General features: G+C 33.5%; 2 protein-coding genes across 3 annotated transcripts; both read left to right on the top strand.

Annotated features, from left to right (window-relative positions):
- Positions 1–72: 72 nt before the first annotated feature.
- Y74C10AL.2 (Transmembrane protein 50A) lies at positions 73–3,215 on the top strand. Its single transcript, NM_058584.9, has 3 exons — positions 73–139; positions 946–1,157; positions 2,841–3,215. The coding sequence occupies exons 1-3, from the start codon at positions 81–83 to the stop codon at positions 3,041–3,043; spliced, it is 474 nt and encodes a 157-aa protein (NP_490985.1). The 5' UTR covers positions 73–80; the 3' UTR covers positions 3,044–3,215.
- A 5,331-nt stretch (positions 3,216–8,546) lies between these two features.
- Positions 8,547–20,110, top strand: inx-19 (Innexin-19). 2 transcript variants are annotated; one of them, NM_058582.8, is made up of 6 exons: positions 8,547–8,662; positions 15,545–15,954; positions 16,916–16,989; positions 17,114–17,350; positions 18,656–19,066; positions 19,831–20,097. In NM_058582.8, the coding sequence occupies exons 1-6, from the start codon at positions 8,634–8,636 to the stop codon at positions 20,032–20,034; spliced, it is 1,365 nt and encodes a 454-aa protein (NP_490983.2). In that variant the 5' UTR covers positions 8,547–8,633; the 3' UTR covers positions 20,035–20,097. The 2 variants fall into 2 exon arrangements, with proteins under 2 accessions (NP_490983.2, NP_001367775.1); NM_001381412.2 differs by lacking the exon at positions 8,547–8,662 and having other exon boundaries at positions 15,543–15,954; positions 19,831–20,110.
- The last annotated feature ends 274 nt before the right edge of the window (positions 20,111–20,384 follow it).

Here is a 20,384-nt window from a genome sequence, read left to right as displayed (position 1 = left end):
GTTTTCTACATTCGATTTTTTTATATTTTTCAAATTTTTAACCCCATTTTTCCTCCTAATTTCCAATTTCAGAGCGAGAGATGTCTGGCTGCTTTGACCAGATTCGATGCAATTGCTCGTTTGATTTGGAGGGGCGTAGGTGAGGAATTTTCGATTCAAAAAAAAAATTGAAAATCCGTCAATTTTGAAAATGTCCTCAAAATTGTGAAAAAAAATCAATTTTACAAGTTTTTTTTTTAATTTTAAAAACTCTGAAAATTGAAGAAAAAAAATTCAAAAAGGATTTTTAAATTGCAAAAATAAATATTTAACTCAATTTTTATAAAATTCATGATTTTTGAACTTGTAATTTCGAGTTTCCGCAGTAAATCAAAAAAAAAATCTAATTTCAAACATCAGAATAATTGAAAAAAAATTGGATTTTGGAATATTTTTCTCAATTTGGGATGCTAAATTCAAAAAAATAGAAAATTAATTTTTTTCACTAAAAACAGCTAATTTCAATAGAATGAAATTTTAAAAAATTAACAAAAAAATAAGAGGAAAATTCAAATTTTTCTTTTAAAAAAAATCGAAAAATCATTGGAAATTAGGTAGTAAAATAAACGAAAGTTTACCTTTTTTTCGAAAATTTATTTAAAGAATTTAATTAAAAACATTCAAACATCTGATAAATTTTAAATTTTCGAATTTTATTCCTAAAAATTACTAATTTTTTTTGGCAAAAATCGACGAAATTTGTTAGTTTTATTCTAGAAATTGATAAAAAATTCCAAATTTTTACGTTTCTTTATGGAAAAATGTCTTAAAAATTGGCAAATTATGTCTCAAATTAAAAAAAATAAAAACGAAAAAAATTAATTTTAATAAAATTTTATTTCAAAAATTGCGAATTTTCGAGCAATTAAAAAAATTAAATTTTAATCAAATTCCAAATTGTTCCAGAAACGCCGTTGCCTCTGTCGTCTCTGCTGCACTGTTCTTCATTGGCTGGTGGCTGATGATCGATACGGCGGCAGTTACCAATAAGGAAAATTGGACAAATGTCTACTTTATCATTACAGTTGCAAGCACAGTTGCAATGTTCATGGTTAATGCTATTTCGAATAGCCAAGTTCGTGGCGAGAGCCTCCATGAGGGACTTCTTGGGACAAAAGGTGCTTTGAAGCGAAAAAAAAAGAATTTGCGGAAAAATCTGAATAAAAAAAAGGGAAATTGCATTAAAAAAATCGAAAATATTTTTTTAAAAAATTTTTGTTTTGAAAGCTGAAGCCAAAAAAAATTTTTAAAAAAATCAAAAAAGCGTTCGTTTTTTTTCAAACTTTTTTGAATAATTTGACAAAAAAGCGTTGAAAAAATTTGAAAATCGAAAGTTTCAATTTAAATTTTAAAAATCACGAAAAAAAATATTTAGACGATAAGAGCTATGAATTTTTCAAAAATATCCTGTTTTTAATTGAAAAAAATTGAACATTTCTTCAAAAAAAATAAATGAGCGGAATTTTTCCCAAAAAGTTAGATTTTTGAAAAAAAAAATTTTATTAATTTTTTTGTTGTTTTTACTTCGATTTTTTAGAGAAAACAATTTCACAAGACATCAAAAGTGTGAATTTTTGTGAAAAAACTGGCTATGAATACGTTTTTCAGAAAAATCAAGAAAAAATTTCCAATGAAGTTGTAATTTTTTGAAGAAATTTTCTACAAAATGACGGTTTTTTCATTAAATTTAACATTTTCAACTTTTTTTCCCCGATTTTCACTGAAAAACACTACAAAACTTTTATTAAAAATTGAAAAAAAAAACTGAAAATTCCTTTCAGAAAACTATCTTAATTTTTTCATTAAAATTAAAAAAAAATAGTTTTTCTGAAAAATTTCGTATTTTTGATAGTTTTCCGTTTTTTTGGTTTTGAAATTTTTATTCCAGAATTTTTTATATTTTCAAAAAGTGAAATTTTTCTTGTTTTTGAAGAAATTTGTTGATTTTTCCATAAAAAATTGGATATTAAAAAAAAATTATAGCTCACTTTGATTTTTTAAATTTAAATTTAAAAAATTCAACAAAAAAAATAAAAAAGCGAATTTTGTTTAATTTTTTCCAATTTTTTGAACAAATTCCAGTAGTTTTTCATATTTTTCGAAAAAAAAGTTTCCAAAAAATCAGAATAAAAACGACGAAAATCAAACAAAAAGTATTTATTTTTTTGAAAAAAATTGATTTTTCCATTAAAACTGGATATTTTTGGAAAATTGCTTTTTTTTTTAATTTTAATTTTAAAAAATTTTCAAAAATTTTCAAAATTGTTTTTCAATTTTTCAACAAAAAGAATATTTTTTTCCCAAATTTTTGTATAAAAATCTGGGCATTTTATATATTCTCGATTTTTCGAAAAAGTTTCCAGAAAAGTTCATAAAAAATTTTTCCAGGATCTCGTCTCTGATTGATGGCTTTTTTTTTCTCTAAAAAATCGGAATAAAAACTAAAATCAAAAGAAAAATTAGAATATTTTTGAACTTTTTTTTGTTGAAAAATCCCACATTTTTTTGGATTTTTAAAATTTAAATTATGTTTTTTTTTTCAAAAAAAAAAAGTGAAAATAAATCTTTGAAAAAAAAGTTTTAATTTAAATTTTAAAAAATCGATTAAACATATTTAGACGATAAGAGCTATGAATTTTTCAAAAATGTCCTGTTTTTAATTACAAAAATCGAAAATTTCTTTTCAAAAAAAAAAAATTACAGGAAATTAGAACAGCTTTTGGAATTTTTAAAATTTAAATTAAATTTAAAAAAAAAGCGAAAAAAAATTTTTTTTTCAATAAAAATTCCACAATTTCCAGGATCCCGTCTCTGGTTGATGGCCGCCTTCGTCGTCTCGTTCGCCTCTCTCGTTGCCGCCACGTGGATTCTCTTCTCGGACTATGTTCTAATTCAAGGATCTCACAGTGTCTGGCCAGGCGTTGCCCTTTTCCTCACCAACTTCATAATTTTCGCTTCCTCATGTGTCTACAAATTTGGACGTACCGAAGAGATGTGGGGATAAGCGCGGATGCTCCTGGATTCGGATTTTATTCTCGAAAAAAAATTCAAAAATTTTCTCTTTTTTTTCATATTCCACTACTTATTCGTCATTTTCCTTGTCCATTTCCCTTATTACAGTACCCCATTTTACGTACATTTATAACTTATATTTTTTCTGTAAATACATAGTAATTCTTTGAGCCATTATCTAAAGTTTCAGCGAAAAAACTGGAAAAATCGGTTGAATTTTTCGGGGAAAACGAACAAAAAAAATTTTTTGGGCCGAAAATTGACAAATTCTTGATTTTAGATTTTTCCTTCTCAATTTAAAATCGAAAAAAATTCCAAAAAAAGCTGAAAATCGCAAATTCCTTTTTTTTCTGTTTTTGAGTCAATTTTTGTAATTTTTCGGCTAAAAATTTTGGCAAAAAATGCCAAAATTTTCTGAAAAATCCACAAAATCCCCCATAAAATTTAGATTTTTTCCAAAGAAATAGCTTTTCACCAAAAATATCTTTTGAATTAGAGTTTCAAAAAAAATCTAGAAATTTTCCAATTCTCCCTTTTCACTGAAAGGGAGAATTTCGAAAATAAATTTTTTTTTTCGCGAAAAAATTCGTAAAAATTGCGATTTTTTGTTGCAAAATTTTATTTGTCTCCAAATTTTATTCCAATTTTTGCAAGAAAAATACACCAAAATTCCGAAAAATTATGTAAATTTCCATTTTTCCCCAGTTTTTCTCCCCTTTTTTTGATGAAAAAAGCTACTTTTTTAAACAAAAACCCCAAATTTTATACTTTTTAGCAAAAAAAAATCGGAAAAAATGGTGATAAAATTGTTTTTTGTCTCTAAATTTCGTGAAAATCCCGATTTTTATCAGGTCGTCCCATAAGTTTTTGTACTTTTTTAAAACTTTTTGAACAAGTTCTAAACTGACAGAACAAAATCGAATCTTTTATAAATGCGCATGTATAGTATGTACTACTTGTCAAAATTTTGATGCGTTATTTCAATATCCTCCTGATAACAATCACGGAAACCAGAGCCACAAATAGCGACATACCCAAATAATGGGAGGTGTTTTCCTTCGTCCTGCTATTCACAGGGAATTTATCAATGAACATGAAAACATAGTATTAGTAAAGATAATGATTCAAAATACATGTTCAGTATGGTTAAAATTATCATTAGCACTTATTAGCCGTTTTGGACGTGGACTATTTGGCTCATGTTTATCAAGCACTGAGTGAACATCTTCATGGAATAATTTCTCACTAAAAGTGATGGGATTATTTTGATTGTTGTTTCTAATTTTATATAACAATACTTGCATAGTACAAATACAAACTTCGTTTTACTTGCTGATTTCTCAATCATAAATTAGAAGCCCAACACTATAAATGTCGGGTATCACATGAGGTTGGCCATGTAGATTGTTTGAACGAAGAGGCCACCAGTAAAGTTTGTTAATTTATTTATGATACATATATCCACTTCTAAATAACACTAGACTTAATTATCTATCTTTCATTCCGAGGACTAAATGGACCAATATATGCTTCAATCACTCCTATAGGCAATTGTTAAAAAGTACAAAATAGTGTGGTTACAAAGTTCTCAATTATAACATCTCCCCATGACTGAAAAAATTAAATTTTTTTTAAATTTTGACTGCACATGATGTGCACTTATCGTAAACATACACGATGCACCCGTTCCATTCCCAGCGGCTTCACAGGAATCAAAAACTCGGGCGCCATATTTAATTGGCCTCAACAATTGTGTTTAGCTACAGTAGTTTTTCCGGAATAGTTATACTAAATTTAAAATTATTTAAAACAAGAGTGTGGAAGCATCTACTTGACAGTATATATTAACCATTACTTTAAGCTCTGGGTGGTGTAGAACAAACTCCAGAAGGAATGGTGTAAAAAGCTGATTCTATAGTTACTCGTTTTTCTAAACAACCGCGGGGGCCTGGGATGCCAGAGTTATGTTGCAATAAGGTGACAAGTTGGTGACATGCTACCACTAATATAAAATCTTAGAATTGTCCGAAAAAGTTTTGGGAATAATTCGAAAAAAAGTACAAAAACTTATGGGACGACCTGATACAAGAAATTTAAGCTGAAATTCCGAAAAATTACGTAATTTTCCATTTTTTCCCCCAAATTTTCTCCTTTTTTTTACTGAAAAAGTCTACTTTTCAAACAAAAATCCTCAAATTTGCAAAAAAAAACAAATAAAAAAAATTTTCATGAAAAAAATCGGTAAAATTGTGATTTTTTGAAGCAAAATTTTCAGATAAAAAATTCAGAAAATTAAGTAAATTCCCAGTTTTCCCCACATTTTCCCCTTTTTCGCTGAAATTTTTTCCCCCAAAAAATTCTTCCCTCTCTTCAAGGTTGTGTGGTTCATTTAATACTGAATTGTATTGAATTCAATCAACGTCTCGTTTCATGTAAGCTCTCCTTCCTACCTTTTCGAGATAAACTTTTTATGATTTGTATTATGTAAAGCAGTCATAAATCCCACGGATTGGGTGGCAGCGGGGGATATTTAATTAAGAAAAGTGCAGAAGGTAAACGGAGACGAGGCTTTCTGTTGTTATTCAACACTTTCGGATTTACGATGTCCTTCGGCTTCTTCCGTTGAGCTCCGTTGAGCTCCCGAGTAAACGTAGTAGCGAAATTCGATTTACGGATTAGGTTGCACCTTTTATGAAATGAAATTGTTTGGAGTCATCCGATGATGATACCTTTTTCCATTTTTATTTCTTTTTTTTTAGAAAAAAAACGGAGAAAAACCACGTGTTTCTGGATTTTTTCAATGCTGAAATAATCATAAAATTGAATTTTTTACAGTTTTCGCTGAAAATCAGTTCTAAATAGAGTATTTGTCGTTGAAAAATAAGAATTTAATTACTTTTTTCGGGGGTTTCCATCAATTTCGACTCAATGGGGTGCCAAAATCTGGGAAATATTTTAAAATTACTTCAAATTTTCCCCTGATTCAGAATATTTGTGTGAAAAATTGAAAAAAAAATCCCGTAAACCAAAAATCTATTACGGGAACTATATTCTGAGACTGCGTACTATTAATTTAAGAAGTCAAAAAGCGGATTAGCGGAATTATTACGGGAACACAAAATTGTGAGAATGCGTACTGCACAACATAATTGACGCGCAAAATATCTTGTAGCGAAAACTACAGTAATTCTTTAAATGACTACTGTAGGTCGATTTACGGGCTTGATTCTGAAATTGAATTGATATTATTTATTTATCCATCATCGATGTCCCTATTTAAAAAGAAAGTCACTTCGAAAATTGAGCCCGTAAATCGACACAAGCATTACAGTAGTCATTTAAAGGATTACTGTAGTCTTCGCTACGAGATATTTTGCGCGTCAAATATGTTGTTTAATACGCATTTTCAGAATTTTAGGTTCCCGTAATAAATATTTATCGATTTCCGCTTTTCTCAAGAATTTATTTTTTATTGGAAAAAAAAGCATTAAAAATTCAATTTTTAAATTTTCAGAAAAAATAGTGTTTTTTTAAATTTAAAATTACATCAAGTACAAATATTTGATTTTTGCGAATAACTTTACATAAAATTTGAATCGATTAGTACCTCTCTTAGCCCAAAGAAAGAACATTTTAAACATGGGGCATCGTGGCCAAAATAACAAAGTGTGCTCCTAATTCGCCATACTTTACGCGCAAAGTTAAAAAATTTTATTGGAAAAGAACATTAATATGCTTGATTTAATTTTACGCTAAAATTTTGAATTTTTGAAAAAAAATTTCAAATTTTAAGTTTTCAAAAAAATTTTTTTTTTCAATTTCAAATTTTCAAAAAAAAATTTATACCAAAATACCTACCCAAAAAAAGTTACTTTAAAAATCAATATAGCGCAATAACTTCTGGAAATTTGACGAATTTTTTTTCAAAGCAGTAATCAAGAAACAAATTCAAAAAAATCAAATACTAGGCTCATTCAAGAATAAAAACAAATTTAAATTTCCAATTTTCAGTAGAAATTTTTTCCAACTTTTGTCTTTTTGCAAACGATGCCCCACAGTGAGCTTCCACGTCACCACTTATCCCATTTCCTTACCGCCACTTTGCGCCTTCTAATCCGTCCATTTCAAAACTCGAGTACTTTTCTTTCTCCCGGCCTTTCTCCATGTCATCCCACACCTCTTCCCGTGCTAATTGCCACGGAAATAGTGTAGAAGCCTACGAGACGCAGCACACAACGTTTTGCTTATTAGTACGTTCATTGAAATGAGCAGCAGAAGAGATGAAGTCGTCCTTTTGACACATACCCTACTTTAGATTATTATTATTATTACTACTACTACTACTATAGAATTCCTATTATACATCTGGTAACTCCAATAATTCGACGAACGTATAATAAGAAAATTATTAAGAAAAGTGAGTCGTTCCGATGACAGATGGGACCTTTTTTTCAATATTAGGAAAATTATTTTTGAATCACCTGAGAATGTCGCATGCCCACACAGATACACAAACATTTTTCAAAATTTCTGATTTTCTAGGTTCGTGGGCTAGAAAACTAAAGAAAAAACTCGGCCACCAATTTTTTCCGGTGGCCGAGTTTTCTGAGTTTCTCGGCCACTAAGTGGGGGCTAGGCTGTCCCACCACGTTTTGATCTACAAAAAGTGCGGGAATTTTTGGACCAAAAAATGTGACATCAGCACGTTCTTAACCATGCGAAATCAATTGAGAACTCTGCGTCTCTTTTCCCGCATTTTTTGTAGATCTACGTAGATCAAACCGAAATTTCGGAGTGTCATTGTTGTGTTAGGAACAAGTTAAGATTTTGTAGTTTGTAGTCTGATATTTGGCGCAAAATTCGATTTTATGCTTCTGATCACTTTAATTCAATTTTCAATAATTCTATACCTTTTTTCTTCACTCAGAAATCGTCTTATATTACTGCTTTAAAGGTTCAATAATCAAGAATATGAAATCCAACCCAAAAAATCAATAATAAGCCCCGCCCACTTCTTGGGGTTTTTTTTCAATTTCATTTTTTCATATAACCATTTTTCGTACTCTTTTTTTATATTGCAATTGAATAGCTGATAAAAATGTTTCCTTGACAATTTTCGCTCACATGTAGGCATGCCTGCCTAGGCACAGAAGTGCATGCCTTCAAGGCTACCTATGCCTACCTACTGCCAAAAAGTATTGCTCTTTAAACTATAGAAAATTGATCGTTAAAATGTCAAAATGCGAGAAAAAGGTGCGGTAGGCAGGTAGGTAGGCAGGCCTATTCTGGAAGTCCTCGGTTTGACTTAGCCTGTTTATGCCTGCCTGCCTATCTTGCCTGCCAGCCACGTATAGGCCTGCAGTAGGTAGGCAGGCGTAGGCTTTCTTTTAGGCAGACAGAACCTTTTATTTCAAATCGTTTACGTTTTCTCGACAGGCGTTCTGTAAGACGCCCCGCAACGCCTAGCCTTCAAAAAAAATCGATAAATTTTGCAGATCCACACACTGAATTGTTGAAGCACGTTCCCTCTGAGAGCACTGTCACTTTTGAATGCATTTAGTTTGGAAGGCGTGAATATTTGGATGTGGCGGACACCAGCATCGACCGGCCCGTACGTTGTTGCATGTTGTTGTATAGATCCCCCTAGTCACACTTATCTTAATTATGTTATCCTTTTCTTTTATTGCAATGAAATTGAGTAGAGTTGCGGTGGGAGGGGGGGGACGGAAATGTGTGAATTTTATGTTCAACTACTCATTCTTTTCTTTCCATGGCTTTTGGGCGGCAGGCACAAGTTCATGCCTACGTGCCTACCTCATACCTACCTAAGTTATGCCTACCTACCTCATGCCTGCCTACCGACATATTGCCCTTGACTCCACTAGTTATAGTTTTGTTCTGCAGCTTTACGCATTTTTTAAATCCAACTACAACTACATAGTCCTTGAAAGTTCATGTTCAGGCGTGTAGGCATGCAGGCATGCAGGCGTAGTTTTTCAGCCGTTCATGCCTACGTGCCTACCTCATGCCTGATATCTTCATTTTGCCTTGAGCTCTGAGCTCGATTTCCATGTTTTTGATAGACTTCCGCATGTTTATTCCTAATTAATACGTTGAAACTTCATGTTTATTAATGTAGGCTCAATACAGGCATAGCCGTGTAGGCATTGATGTTGAGGCAAGCTTAAGTGTAGTCATAGGCGTTTGGGCAGGCGTAGGCTTTTAAAAAAGCGTAGGTGTGTAGGCAAGAGTAGGCTTTAAGGAAGGTTTTATTCTTTTTCGGGATTTTTAGGAATTTCTGAGAATTTCTATTTTTCTATTGTATTTTCTCCCCTCCCAGCCACACATAAGCCTAAGTTTTAGCATAAGCCTGAGCATAGGCCTAAGCCTAAGCCTAAGACTAAGCCTAGGCCTTAGCATAAGCCTAAGTCTAAGCCTAAGCCTAACCCTCTTAAAAAGTTACAAGAAGGTTTTTCCTTGCGCTTGGAGCGCAAAAGAAAAGAAAAAGAGCTATTTAGACTTAGGGTGCCCAACTGGAATAAAACATTGGAAATCCCAATCCAACCAGCCTAAGGGCCCGAAAAACATACTAGGATGCCCAACTTGAATAAAATATTGGAAATCCTTATGACACACTTAAGCCTAAGGGCCCGAAAAAAACTAGGATGCCCAACTGGAATAAAATATTGGAAATCCTTATGACACACCGGCGTTATGGCGCGGCTTAAGCCTAAATAGCCACTTTTATCAAAATACATTTGAGCTCTGCTCGCGTTTTACTCTAACTTCTCAGGCAACTTAAAAGTAGTCTGTGGATATTTTTCAGTAAAAATAAATGAAGATTATTTCTAAGAAACTTGGAAATTTTGTAATATTTGAAGGGATGCGAGCAATCTCTACATATTTGCGATCAACCTTTGGAGATTTTTTTCTTAGTGAAGTTATAGAATGCCAATATTCAAATTCCTATCTCATGGGAAGAAAAGTCCAAATTCTGTACCTGCGTATATTTTTTATAACTCCGTTCTTCCCACAAGAAAGGCCTTCTTCCCATGAGACAGGAATTCAAATATCGGCAGCATTCATAGGTACAGAATTTGAACCTTTCTTCACATGAGATAAACATTTTATATCGATCAAATTAACCCTCCAAGAAAGTGGGACCTTTGATGAATATAATCATTCTGATGATATTTAATTCCGATGATTAATCCATTTTTCTTTCTCTCACACTTATGAACTAAAAATGATTACTAAATTAAGGCGGGATATTCTAAGGTGTGATAACATATGATATTTATTTTTAAATTTAAATAAAGTTTTTTTTTTTAATTTTTGCTAAAGAACGAATAGTTTACAACCGCCTCGCTCAAATGTATTTTGATAAAAGTGGCTATTTAGGCTTAAGCCGCGCCATAACGCCGGTGTGTCATAAGGATTTCCAATATTTTATTCAAGTTGGGCATCCTAGTATGTTTTTCGGGCCCTTAGGCTGGTTGGATTGGGATTTCCAATGTTTTATTCCAGATGGGCACCCTAAGTCTAAATAGCTCTTTTTCTTTTCTTTTGCGCTCCAAGCGCAAGGAAAAACCTTCTTGTAACTTTTTAAGAGGGTTTCATATATTTTATTAAAATCGGGGCGAAGCCCTGATTTTAAATCCTGTTCCCTCTAAGAAAGCAGACCTCAAAATTGAACATTTTTCATTTTAAAATTTACAATTTATTTTTTTTTAATGTATTTTTATTTGAAAATTAAAATAATAATTGTCAACCCCTCAATTGCAACCAATGTACAGTCTCGTATACATTACCTCCTTTCTTGTAGGAAGAAAAGTGGATATTATAGACTGTTTTTCAGCCTATTGGGGACCTCTTACCAAAACAAATGTGGCAATGTCTATTGTTCTTCTATCAAGAGATATGCCGTAAAATATACATATCTGATCGTGTAACAGTAATTAGAGACCATATTTACAGCCAGCCTACATGCATCACTGTGGAGACTCTGTGGAGACAGAGGAGGGAGAGGGGGGCGGGCGGGCACTGCTGAACCTTGAAAGCGCCGTAGCTCCGCTCACAATAGGAATTGGAAAAAGAAAAGTATATATTTGAAATCAGCGTTGAAAGGAAAATATGATAGCATTTAAAATTTCGAAAATTCGTCACGAATGAACTTTTGAGCTTCCTGAGCATGGTTTGAGGCTCACAACTTCAGGAACGGGGCTCGAGGAACTCATGACCAAAAACTTTTGGTTTGTCTCGATTAAAATAATAATTGTCAACCCCTCAATTACAACGAATGTACAGTCTCATATACATTACCTCCTTTCTTGCAGGAAGAAAGGTGGATAGACTGTTTTACAGCCCATTGGGTACCTCTCACAAAAACAAATGTGACGATGTCTATTGTTCTTCTATCAAGAGATATGCCGTAAAATATACATATCTGATCGTGTAACAGTAATTAGAGACCATATTTACAGCCAGCCTATTGGTGAAGAATGAAAAAAAAAGCCTCTGGAGCAAGGCTTGAAGCTCACAACTTCAGGAACGGGGCTCGAGGAACTCATGGCCAAAAACTTTTTGTTTGTCTCGCTTCTCATAGCAAAAATAATAAGATTTAAAACATAAAATTGATTATCCAACAAAAAACTGGTCCAGGAAAAGAGGGAAACTGAAAATTCGAGGTCAAAAATTAAATAAACTAAAATCGTGGAAAATGGTTGTAGAGAGCTGTGCTTTCAGCTTGCATTCGGTATTTATGCACTTATTACGAATTTAACATAAAATCCCATTTGATAGAGGAAACATTTTCATTTTTCCAGCAAAAACGCCATTTTTTTGAGAAAATGCAGAAATTTGCGATTTCTGAAGTTATTTTTGACTTTTTTGAAAAAAAAATTATATTTTTGAAGAGGAAATTTCCTGAAAAATACGTTTTATGAAAAATTTACCTCAAAAAGTGCCAAACTGACCGACTTATGGCCGAAAAACCATCAAAAATCGCTAATTTGCACACCAAAAAAAAAGGGGGGGGGGGGGGGGGGAACATGCAATTTTCGATTTCACACTAAAGAGCCCACTTCTATAGCTTAAAAGAGTCGTAGAATTTTTTCAAAATACACGTTGAAAAGCCCTCGTCGAGTTGTATACACCCCTAAAAAATCGTGAAATAATCTCAAGTATTCGAATTTTCCTTCAATTAAAACCACCCGAAAATGACGAAAAATAGCGATTTTTGAGTTTCACTCAAAATATCTCGGCTCAATGAGCTCCAATCTTTCTGAAAAAAAAGAATACAGAGGTGGGGCAAGCTTTTTGAAGAGACAGCAAAAAACCGCATCAAAATCCATCCACCCACCGTCAAGTTACACGCGCGTTTTCAAAACAGGGCATAAAAAAATTTAGACGCCCGCACCCGGACTCGAACTTTTTTTAGATTTACAAGCTTAATATCTCGGCTCCTGTAAATCGAAATTGGCTCAAAATTCACAAGAAAACTTATTTCGCTACCGTCCTGCTGTCATTAAATTTTCGTGAGCTTAGGGAGAAAACTGACAAAACGCCAAACTTTCAAATTTAAAAAAATAGTTGAGGGTCATTTTGAAAACACCTTAAGCTCCATAACTCGGCGAGTTTTGATGGAATCAATTTGAAATTTTACACGGAAGCTTCTTAGTGGCCTATACGTCTCTGTGTTAAATTTCGCTTTGATCGGCCAACGGGAACCCTTTGAAAAATGAAAAAAACGCTGTAATCCTAACCCTAAATAGCTAACGCTCCCCCACTGACGCCAAGCCTAATCTTAAACCTAAACCTAAACATAAGCATGTGCCTAATTTTAGGCCTAAGTCTAACCCTAAGCATAAGCCTAAAGTAAGGTAGGCAAACTCCACGTGGATTTTTTTGAAACTTTTTTTTTTGAAAATTTGAAAAAAAAAATAAAAAATTGAGTTTTAAAAAATTTCTAAAATTTCTAAATCAGATTTTTTTTTGAAAATTTCCAAAAATTTCAACTTTTAAAATTTTCAATGTCAAGTTCCTTGGTTTTTCAATTAATATCTCGTCATTTTTACGTTATTTTCCCATTGGGAACACCGCAGAAATATATATATATACAAACATACACAAAAGAATAATCATCTGTTTCCAATTAATCTTATTTTTATTCTCCAACCTCCCCCTGAATACGATGGATGTGTAAATTTTAATGCAAATTGGAAAAGAACATGTGATTCATTTGATTTTACGCGGGATTTGAAATATTTGAAACAAAAAAATTTAATTTTTAATTTTCAAAAAAAAATTGTTTTTGCAAATTTGAGATTTTCAAAAAAATTTAATTTAAAGTTATTATAAAAAATTCACATTGAAAGTTTATATTTTGCAAATAACTTTACATAAAAATAGAATTAATTATTAACCCTCCTAGCCCGAAAAAAAATTTTTAAACATGGTGCATCGTGACTAAAATAGAAACCCGCGCAAGTACCGTCACTCAAATCGCCAGATCTTACGCGCAAAATTGAATGTTTAATTCATTAGTTTTTTTTTTTGAAATAAAAAATCATCAATTTAAGTTTTTGAAAATAGTTTTTAAAATTTGTGAATATTTTTTATTGAAAATTTTTTTTCAAAAAATCATTAAAAAATTTTTTTGTTGGTATTTCTAAACCTTCTCAAAACCTACTTCATGAAATTATTTGTACTCACTGAAGAACAAATGTTGAAATCTATTCTTTGTAAAGTAAAATTGAATTGGATACAAAAAGTAATCGGGTTAAAGGGGGGAGAACTCTACTGACTGAGAATTGCGCAATTTCTTATTACGGACTGAACATTTGGAGAAGAGTGTTTGTGATATTTTTGAAATGTTTAGTATTTAACAAAATTTTGGTTTAAAATAAATATAAGTTTTGGAAAAACATTTTTTTTCAAAATTTGAATTTTCAAAAAAAATTGTTTTAAACAAAATTTTCAAAATTAAAATGTCGCTACCTCAGCATTATTATTAATTCCCAATTGTCCTATCCATAAAATTATATATAATTTTTGGTCGTTTTCTTCCACACGCGACACCCAATTTTCATTATTTTTATGCATCTTTTTTGACCCCCCTCGGGATGGAGTAGCTGTCTAAGTGTGAAAATTGTATATCAAAAAAAGAAATGATTTCATTATTGTTTTTTGTTTTATTTTAAATAGCAGATAATTTGAGAAAAAACTAGCCTTGTCCACATGGAGTACACAGTGTTTTTATCAGGCGCGATTGACTCTTCTTGGCTCTTTTAGCGAAATCAACTTTAAATGCACCAAAAATACACCAAATTTCTTTGAGTAGCATTTCTTATAAAAATGAGCAAAAGTCTGCTCAAAGAGCCCTGTAATTTTTATTCGCCCCACTGACCATTCAAATGTCGTGTTCTTTTTGCCCCATTTTCCCCCCATTGTGTGTTTGATTCCAACCCATTAAGCAAAAACTATGCTCAATTTATAATTTTCCCTTCCCTTTCGGTGTGCTGTGCGGTTTGTTCATTTATTTTTTCGTTAAAAAAATCCTTTTTAAGCTTAAAAAGCAGCTTAAAAACTTTTTTGGTTCAGAAGTTAAAAAAAATTGAAGGTTCTGGGTGCGGTATTAAAGGCGCACGTACTTTCTGAATTAAAAAAAAAAAACTTGCGCGTCAAATATGGTGTATTCGTGTCAGTGAACCGCACCGCTTCGGTTTTCTGCGAACACCAAATCTGAATGCACCATGTTTTACGCGCAATTTTAAAAATGACCTGATTTTTGGGAATAATTAATGATTTTTCATTTAATTACATTTGTTCAAAACTCCAGTAAGCTCAAATTCGAAATAAAAATCCACGTGGATTACACCACTAAATTTAACCACAGAGCGCAATTGCTACATGACCTAGAATCGGAAAAAAACTCGGCCACCACACAATTACGCCGGTTTTAGCGATTAATCACATATTTTTTTGAACAAAAAAAATTTCAATTCTTACACAAAATTTAATTGTTAACGGTTACAAACGGAGTTTCGTTGTTTTTGGCTCAAAATAAAAAACTTACAAAATTTAATTTTTGTGGCCGAGTTTTTCCTTTTTCTAGGCCACGTAGCAAAAACCACTCTGTGCCTGGGGGGCAGTTGTCTAGAAAATTAGAAACTCGGCCGCGCTCATGAAATTCATTTTTGATTAGGGGCAACTTCCAGCGAAGTATGTACAAAAAGTTAGAAAAATTGCTGGCCGAGTTTTTCCTTTTTCTAGGCCACGTAGCAAAAGCCATTCTGTGCCTGGGAGACAGTTGCTACATGGTCCAAAAAATTAGAAACTCGGATGTAATCCTAAAATTCATTTTTGATAAAGAACAATTTCCAGCAGAGTAAAAAATTTTGAAAAATAGGTGGCCGAACCGTTCTGTAAGGTGGTGGTATATCGGTGTATCGTTGTTTTTGGCCTAAAAATCGTTGAATATTCCATATTCCAGCCTCCGTCAAGACCGTCAAATGTTCTTCCACGCGACACTCGCCCGAAGCTTCATCAACGCATTAAGTGTCCGTGGAGATGATGACGCAGTGGACAGGCTCAATTACTACTACACTCCACTTATTCTAGCAGTATGCTGTTTAGTAATTTCTGCAAAACAGTATGGAGGCACTCCGATAGAGTGTTGGGTGAATCCTCATAGCAGAGAATCTATGGAAGAATATATTGAATCGTATTGTTGGATTCAAAATACCTATTGGATACCAATGTATGAAAATGTACCGGATGATCATACGGCGAGAGAGGAAAAACAAATTGGATATTATCAATGGGTTCCATTTATTCTTATCGCTGAAGCTCTCATGTTCTCACTTCCCTGTATATTTTGGAGACTCTGCAGCTTTCAGTCAGGTTGGTTTTTTTTAGGAAATTTGGTTGGAAAAAGCGAAAAATCCGGGTAGTTGAGATCCGCGGGAGTCTGTATTCCCTGGGTGGGAATTTCGTATTCCGCGGATTCGAAAACGCGAGAATATATGGGATTTTCTATTTAATTTTTTTTTCCATATCTTAAAAGTTTTCATCTGCTTCAGTTGCAAAATTTTCCTGAACCTGGAGCATGGGAAAACGGGCGGGGTATGACAAGCCACGCCCCAAAAATGGATAAAAATTTGATTTAAATTTCTTCTTTCTATATTTTCTCATAATTATCTAAATTTGCCTAAATCTCTTTTTTCGAATAAAAGGGGCGGACATGACAAGCCACGCTCCCGGTTAGTCGAGATCCGCTTTTATTTAAATTTTTAAATTAACTCGCATAAAAAAAGAATAAATCCGGGTAGTTCAGATCCGCGGAAATCGAAATTTCCAGATTGAAATTTGTATTCCGAGGATTCTAAATTACGGAATTTTGATTCAAATTTCAATATTTTCTTTCTTTATATTCTCTAAATTTTCCCGAAACTGTGAAAAATGGGCGGGGCTTGGCAAGCCACGCCCCAAAAATGGACAGTCAGGAAAAATTAAATTTTAATTGGTTATTCAACAACAAAAATGTCTCAAAAAGTTTATGGAAACGGCGAAAAATGCGAAAAAATTCAAACAACGTGTTATTCCAAAAAGCATGAAGTCTCGGGGAGTTGAGATCTACGGAAGTCAAAATTCCCGGAGTTTTGGAGTTTTGTATTCCGCGGATTCGAATTTCCGAGTATTTTTCTTTCAAATTCAAATATTTTGCGATTTACTTAGCAGACTTTGTTAATATGATCACAAAACTAATAGTAAGTCGAAATTCCTTGCGATTTCCCCCGTGGCCGAGGATATTGAAAAACTCTTCCATTTAAAAAAACCCCTAAAAACTTCTAAAAAATTTCAGGACTAAACATTCAAACATTAATCAACGCGGCGTGCGATGGTCAAGCACTTTTGGATGCTTCTGATCGGCAAAAGGTATTTTTCTGGGAGATTTTTGGGTTTCTAGGCCATGTCGCGTAGTTCGGTGGCCGAGAATTCCGAAAAACCCATAACCGATGACCACCGGTGGCCTAGTTTTCCCTAATTTCTGAAGTTTTAGGCCGTGGAAGCAATCACCACAAATTTCGTGGACAACCTCGACCTACAATCTCCGAACGGAAGAATTCGAGCCCGTGGATGGATTGCTCGAATCAAATTTTCAAGATTTCTTTCCGGACAGTGTTTATCGATTTTACATAGTTTCACGAAATTACTGTACTCGATGAATGTGGTGGCACAATTTTTGATACTCAATGCGTGCCTCAAAAGTAGCGATTTCTTGTTTTTCGGATTTCAGGTTCGTAAAATGCGGAATTTTTGAATTCCGGGGAAACGAATATTCGGAAAATCACGTGGTGTCAGAGTGTCGGTTTGATCTACGAAAATTGCGGGAATTTAGTCGCAGACTTCTCAACTGATTATTTCACATGGTTAAGAACGTGCTGACGTCACTTTGTTTTTTTGAAGAAAAAAATCCCGCATTTTCTGTAGATCAAACCGTAATGGGACAGCCTGTCACCACGTGAAAATTTGAATTTTGCTCCTGTAATTATGAGTTACCATGATAAAGAGAATTTATACAATTTTTGCGCCAAAAATACGGTAACCGGTCTCGACACGAAAAATTAAATTTCTGTTAAATTCAAAAAGGTGTGTGCCTTTAAAGATTACTGTACTTTCAAACTTTTCGATTTTTCATAGTTTTCCAGATTTTATTAAACAAATAGGTAAATTTTTGACGAAAAACTATGAAAAATCAATGAAAATTCCGCAACAGCAAAAGTTTGAAAGTGCAGTACTCTTTAAAGGCACACACCTTTTTGCGTTTGTCGTGTCGAGACCTGGATATTTGTGGGGCAATTTTTTGCGTCTGTGTAATAAGGAAAAACTGAAAAATCAAAAATCCGTAGAAACAAATTCCCGAAATTTTTAAATGTTTTTTTGAATGAAAACTTGACTTTTTACGTAAAAATTTTAAAACCATCGGAAAAATTTGAGAAAAAAATATTCTGCAGAACCAAATCCGCCAGAATCTCGATGCAAAAAACTATATGCAAACGCGCTCTATCGATAAATCAGCTGTGTACTCCGCGTGGACAAAATAAAATTGATTTCAAGTCGTTTTTCGAATTTTTTAAGTGAAAAGAGCAAGAAAAAGAGCTAAATTTTGAGTTTTTGTAAAATAAATTAAGAAATTATTCGGTAATTCCAAGAAAATAACTTTTTAAAACATAGTTTTTTGAATTTTTCGTTTTTTTCCGGAAAATCTAAAATTTAAATTTTTCGACAACACTGTATTACGTGAACACAAAATTCTGAGAATGCGTATTACACAACGCATTTGACGCGCAAAATATCTCGTAGCGAAAACTACAGTAATTCTTTAAATGACTACTGTAGGTCGATTTACGGGCTCAAATTTTGAAATTGATTGAAATAATTTATTTATCGATAGAATATTAAAATTGAGCAATAAAAATTATTGAGCCCGTAAATCGACCTACAGTAGTCCTTTGAAGGATTACTGTACTTTTTGCGCGTCAAATATGTTGTGCAATACGCATTCTCCGAGCTTTAAACCCCTGAAATATCCATTTTCCAGGTGCTCAACGATATCTGGGCGGGCCGCCCGTGGACAGAAACCGGTCATTTTCCACGTGTAACGCTTTGCGATTTCGAAGTTCGATATCTGGCGAATCTTAATCGATATACAGTTCAATGTGCTCTGCTAATCAATATAATCAATGAAAAAGTGTTCGCGTTCCTCTGGTGCTGGTACATGATCCTGGCGATAATCACCACTTGCTCGTTTATTTATTGGATTGCTAACTCGTTTATCCATTCGGAAAAGGTGGACTATGTCATGAAATTCATCCAAATCGCAGAGTCCAGCGAGTTTAAGAAGCTGCAAAAGTTCGAGAAGGATGCGACAGTGGAGAGGCTTTATACTGTCATTGCGTTTGCGCCGCACTTGCTCGACACTTTTGTCTCGGATTTTTTGAAATCTGATGGGGTGAGTTTTAAAATTAGTTTTTAATTTTCCATTGAGGGACCAGAAAAATTCTGAAAATGCGTACTGGACAACATATTTGACGCGCAAAATATCTCGTAGCGAAAACTATGACTACTGTAGCGCTGGTGTCGATTTACGGGATCTAGATTTTTTTAAAATGAGCTAAAATATCGATTAAAATGAGAAAATAATATTTCAGAGAGAGTATAGATAGTTGAAGAGTCGCAGACATTCCGGGTCCCAAGGGGCGGGAAGAGCCGACATGTGTCGATTTACGGAGCTTATAAACTCCGTAAATCGGCACAAATCATTATTTTTTCTCATTTTTTGTTTCATTTAAATGATCTATCACGGAATTCTGGCTTCCCTCATAAATCGAAATGGCAGAGTTTGCCGAACTAGGCCATATTGGGTCGGAGAGATTTTGTGTAGGTTTACGGCGCGTTGCGTGTCGCGTCGCGGCTCGTTTTAGTTGTAAAACTGAAGTTTGTTGTCCGCGTGGAGTACACGACTTTTCCACGCGTTGTCCGTCAGGCAATTGCCAATGGAGCGCGAAAATTCAATGAGAAAGGCCAGAACCCCGTGATCTATCGATAAGTATGTACATTATTTTAATTCATTTCGAAAATCGAGATCCCGTAAATCGACACAAGAGCGCTACGTAGTCATTTAAAGAATTACCGTAGTTTTCGCTGCGAGATATTTTGCGCGTCAAATATGTTGTGCAATACGCAATTCTGCATTTTTAATCCAAAATCTTCTAGGTCCTAATGCTCCGAATGATCTCCAATCACGCTGGAGATATGATTGTCGTGCAGCTTGTCAGAAATCTGTGGCAAGAGTTCCGAGAGCGAAATTGGCGGGAATTCGAAGAGCACGAGGAGATGAAGGATGTCGAGATGCGACGGATACATGGAGGGGAACGAATTGTTATATCGAATCCTGGACAGACGAAATCGTTTCTTTAAATTGTATTTTGAAAATAGCTATTTTGAATTGTGTCGGGTCATTATATATTGAAAGCTAAAAAAACATGTTCAATAATTTTTTAGTTTACAAGTGATACATATCAGCATTTGGGAAGGAGAACATTAGCAGTAAGTTGTGGAAGTTTAATTTGAGGATTTAGGCGGGATGGTTGAGAACAACGTTGGCGGTATTATTTTCAACATGAACCCAGAAAATTTGAATTTTGAAAAAATGACCTACTCGGTAAAACGTTGCAACTTCATAGCACACTCTTGCAACTTCTTAGCCATCTTTTCATGTTTTAACTTCTTAACAAACCCCTGCATCTTCTCATAAGACTGTTGCAACT

Source organism: Caenorhabditis elegans, chromosome I, assembly GCF_000002985.6.
Source record: "Caenorhabditis elegans chromosome I".
Classification (NCBI taxonomy): domain Eukaryota; kingdom Metazoa; phylum Nematoda; class Chromadorea; order Rhabditida; family Rhabditidae; genus Caenorhabditis; species Caenorhabditis elegans.
Note: the sequence above shows the minus strand (reverse complement) of the source record. Positions and strands in the feature narration are given on the sequence as shown.

Excerpts from the sequence above, each read along its gene's own strand:
- inx-19 (NM_058582.8), top strand. The coding sequence starts at position 8,634 with ATGTGGCGGACACCAGCATCGACCGGCCC. Across the intron at positions 8,663-15,544 it reads ACACCAGCATCGACCGGCCC|CCTCCGTCAAGACCGTCAAA; the intron begins GTACGTTGTTGC and ends TCCATATTCCAG. Across the intron at positions 17,351-18,655 it reads TCTTGTTTTTCGGATTTCAG|GTGCTCAACGATATCTGGGC; the intron begins GTTCGTAAAATG and ends TCCATTTTCCAG.
- Y74C10AL.2 (NM_058584.9), top strand. The coding sequence starts at position 81 with ATGTCTGGCTGCTTTGACCAGATTCGATGCAATTGCTCGTTTGATTTG. Across the intron at positions 140-945 it reads TTTGATTTGGAGGGGCGTAG|AAACGCCGTTGCCTCTGTCG; the intron begins GTGAGGAATTTT and ends AAATTGTTCCAG. Across the intron at positions 1,158-2,840 it reads GGGACTTCTTGGGACAAAAG|GATCCCGTCTCTGGTTGATG; the intron begins GTGCTTTGAAGC and ends CACAATTTCCAG.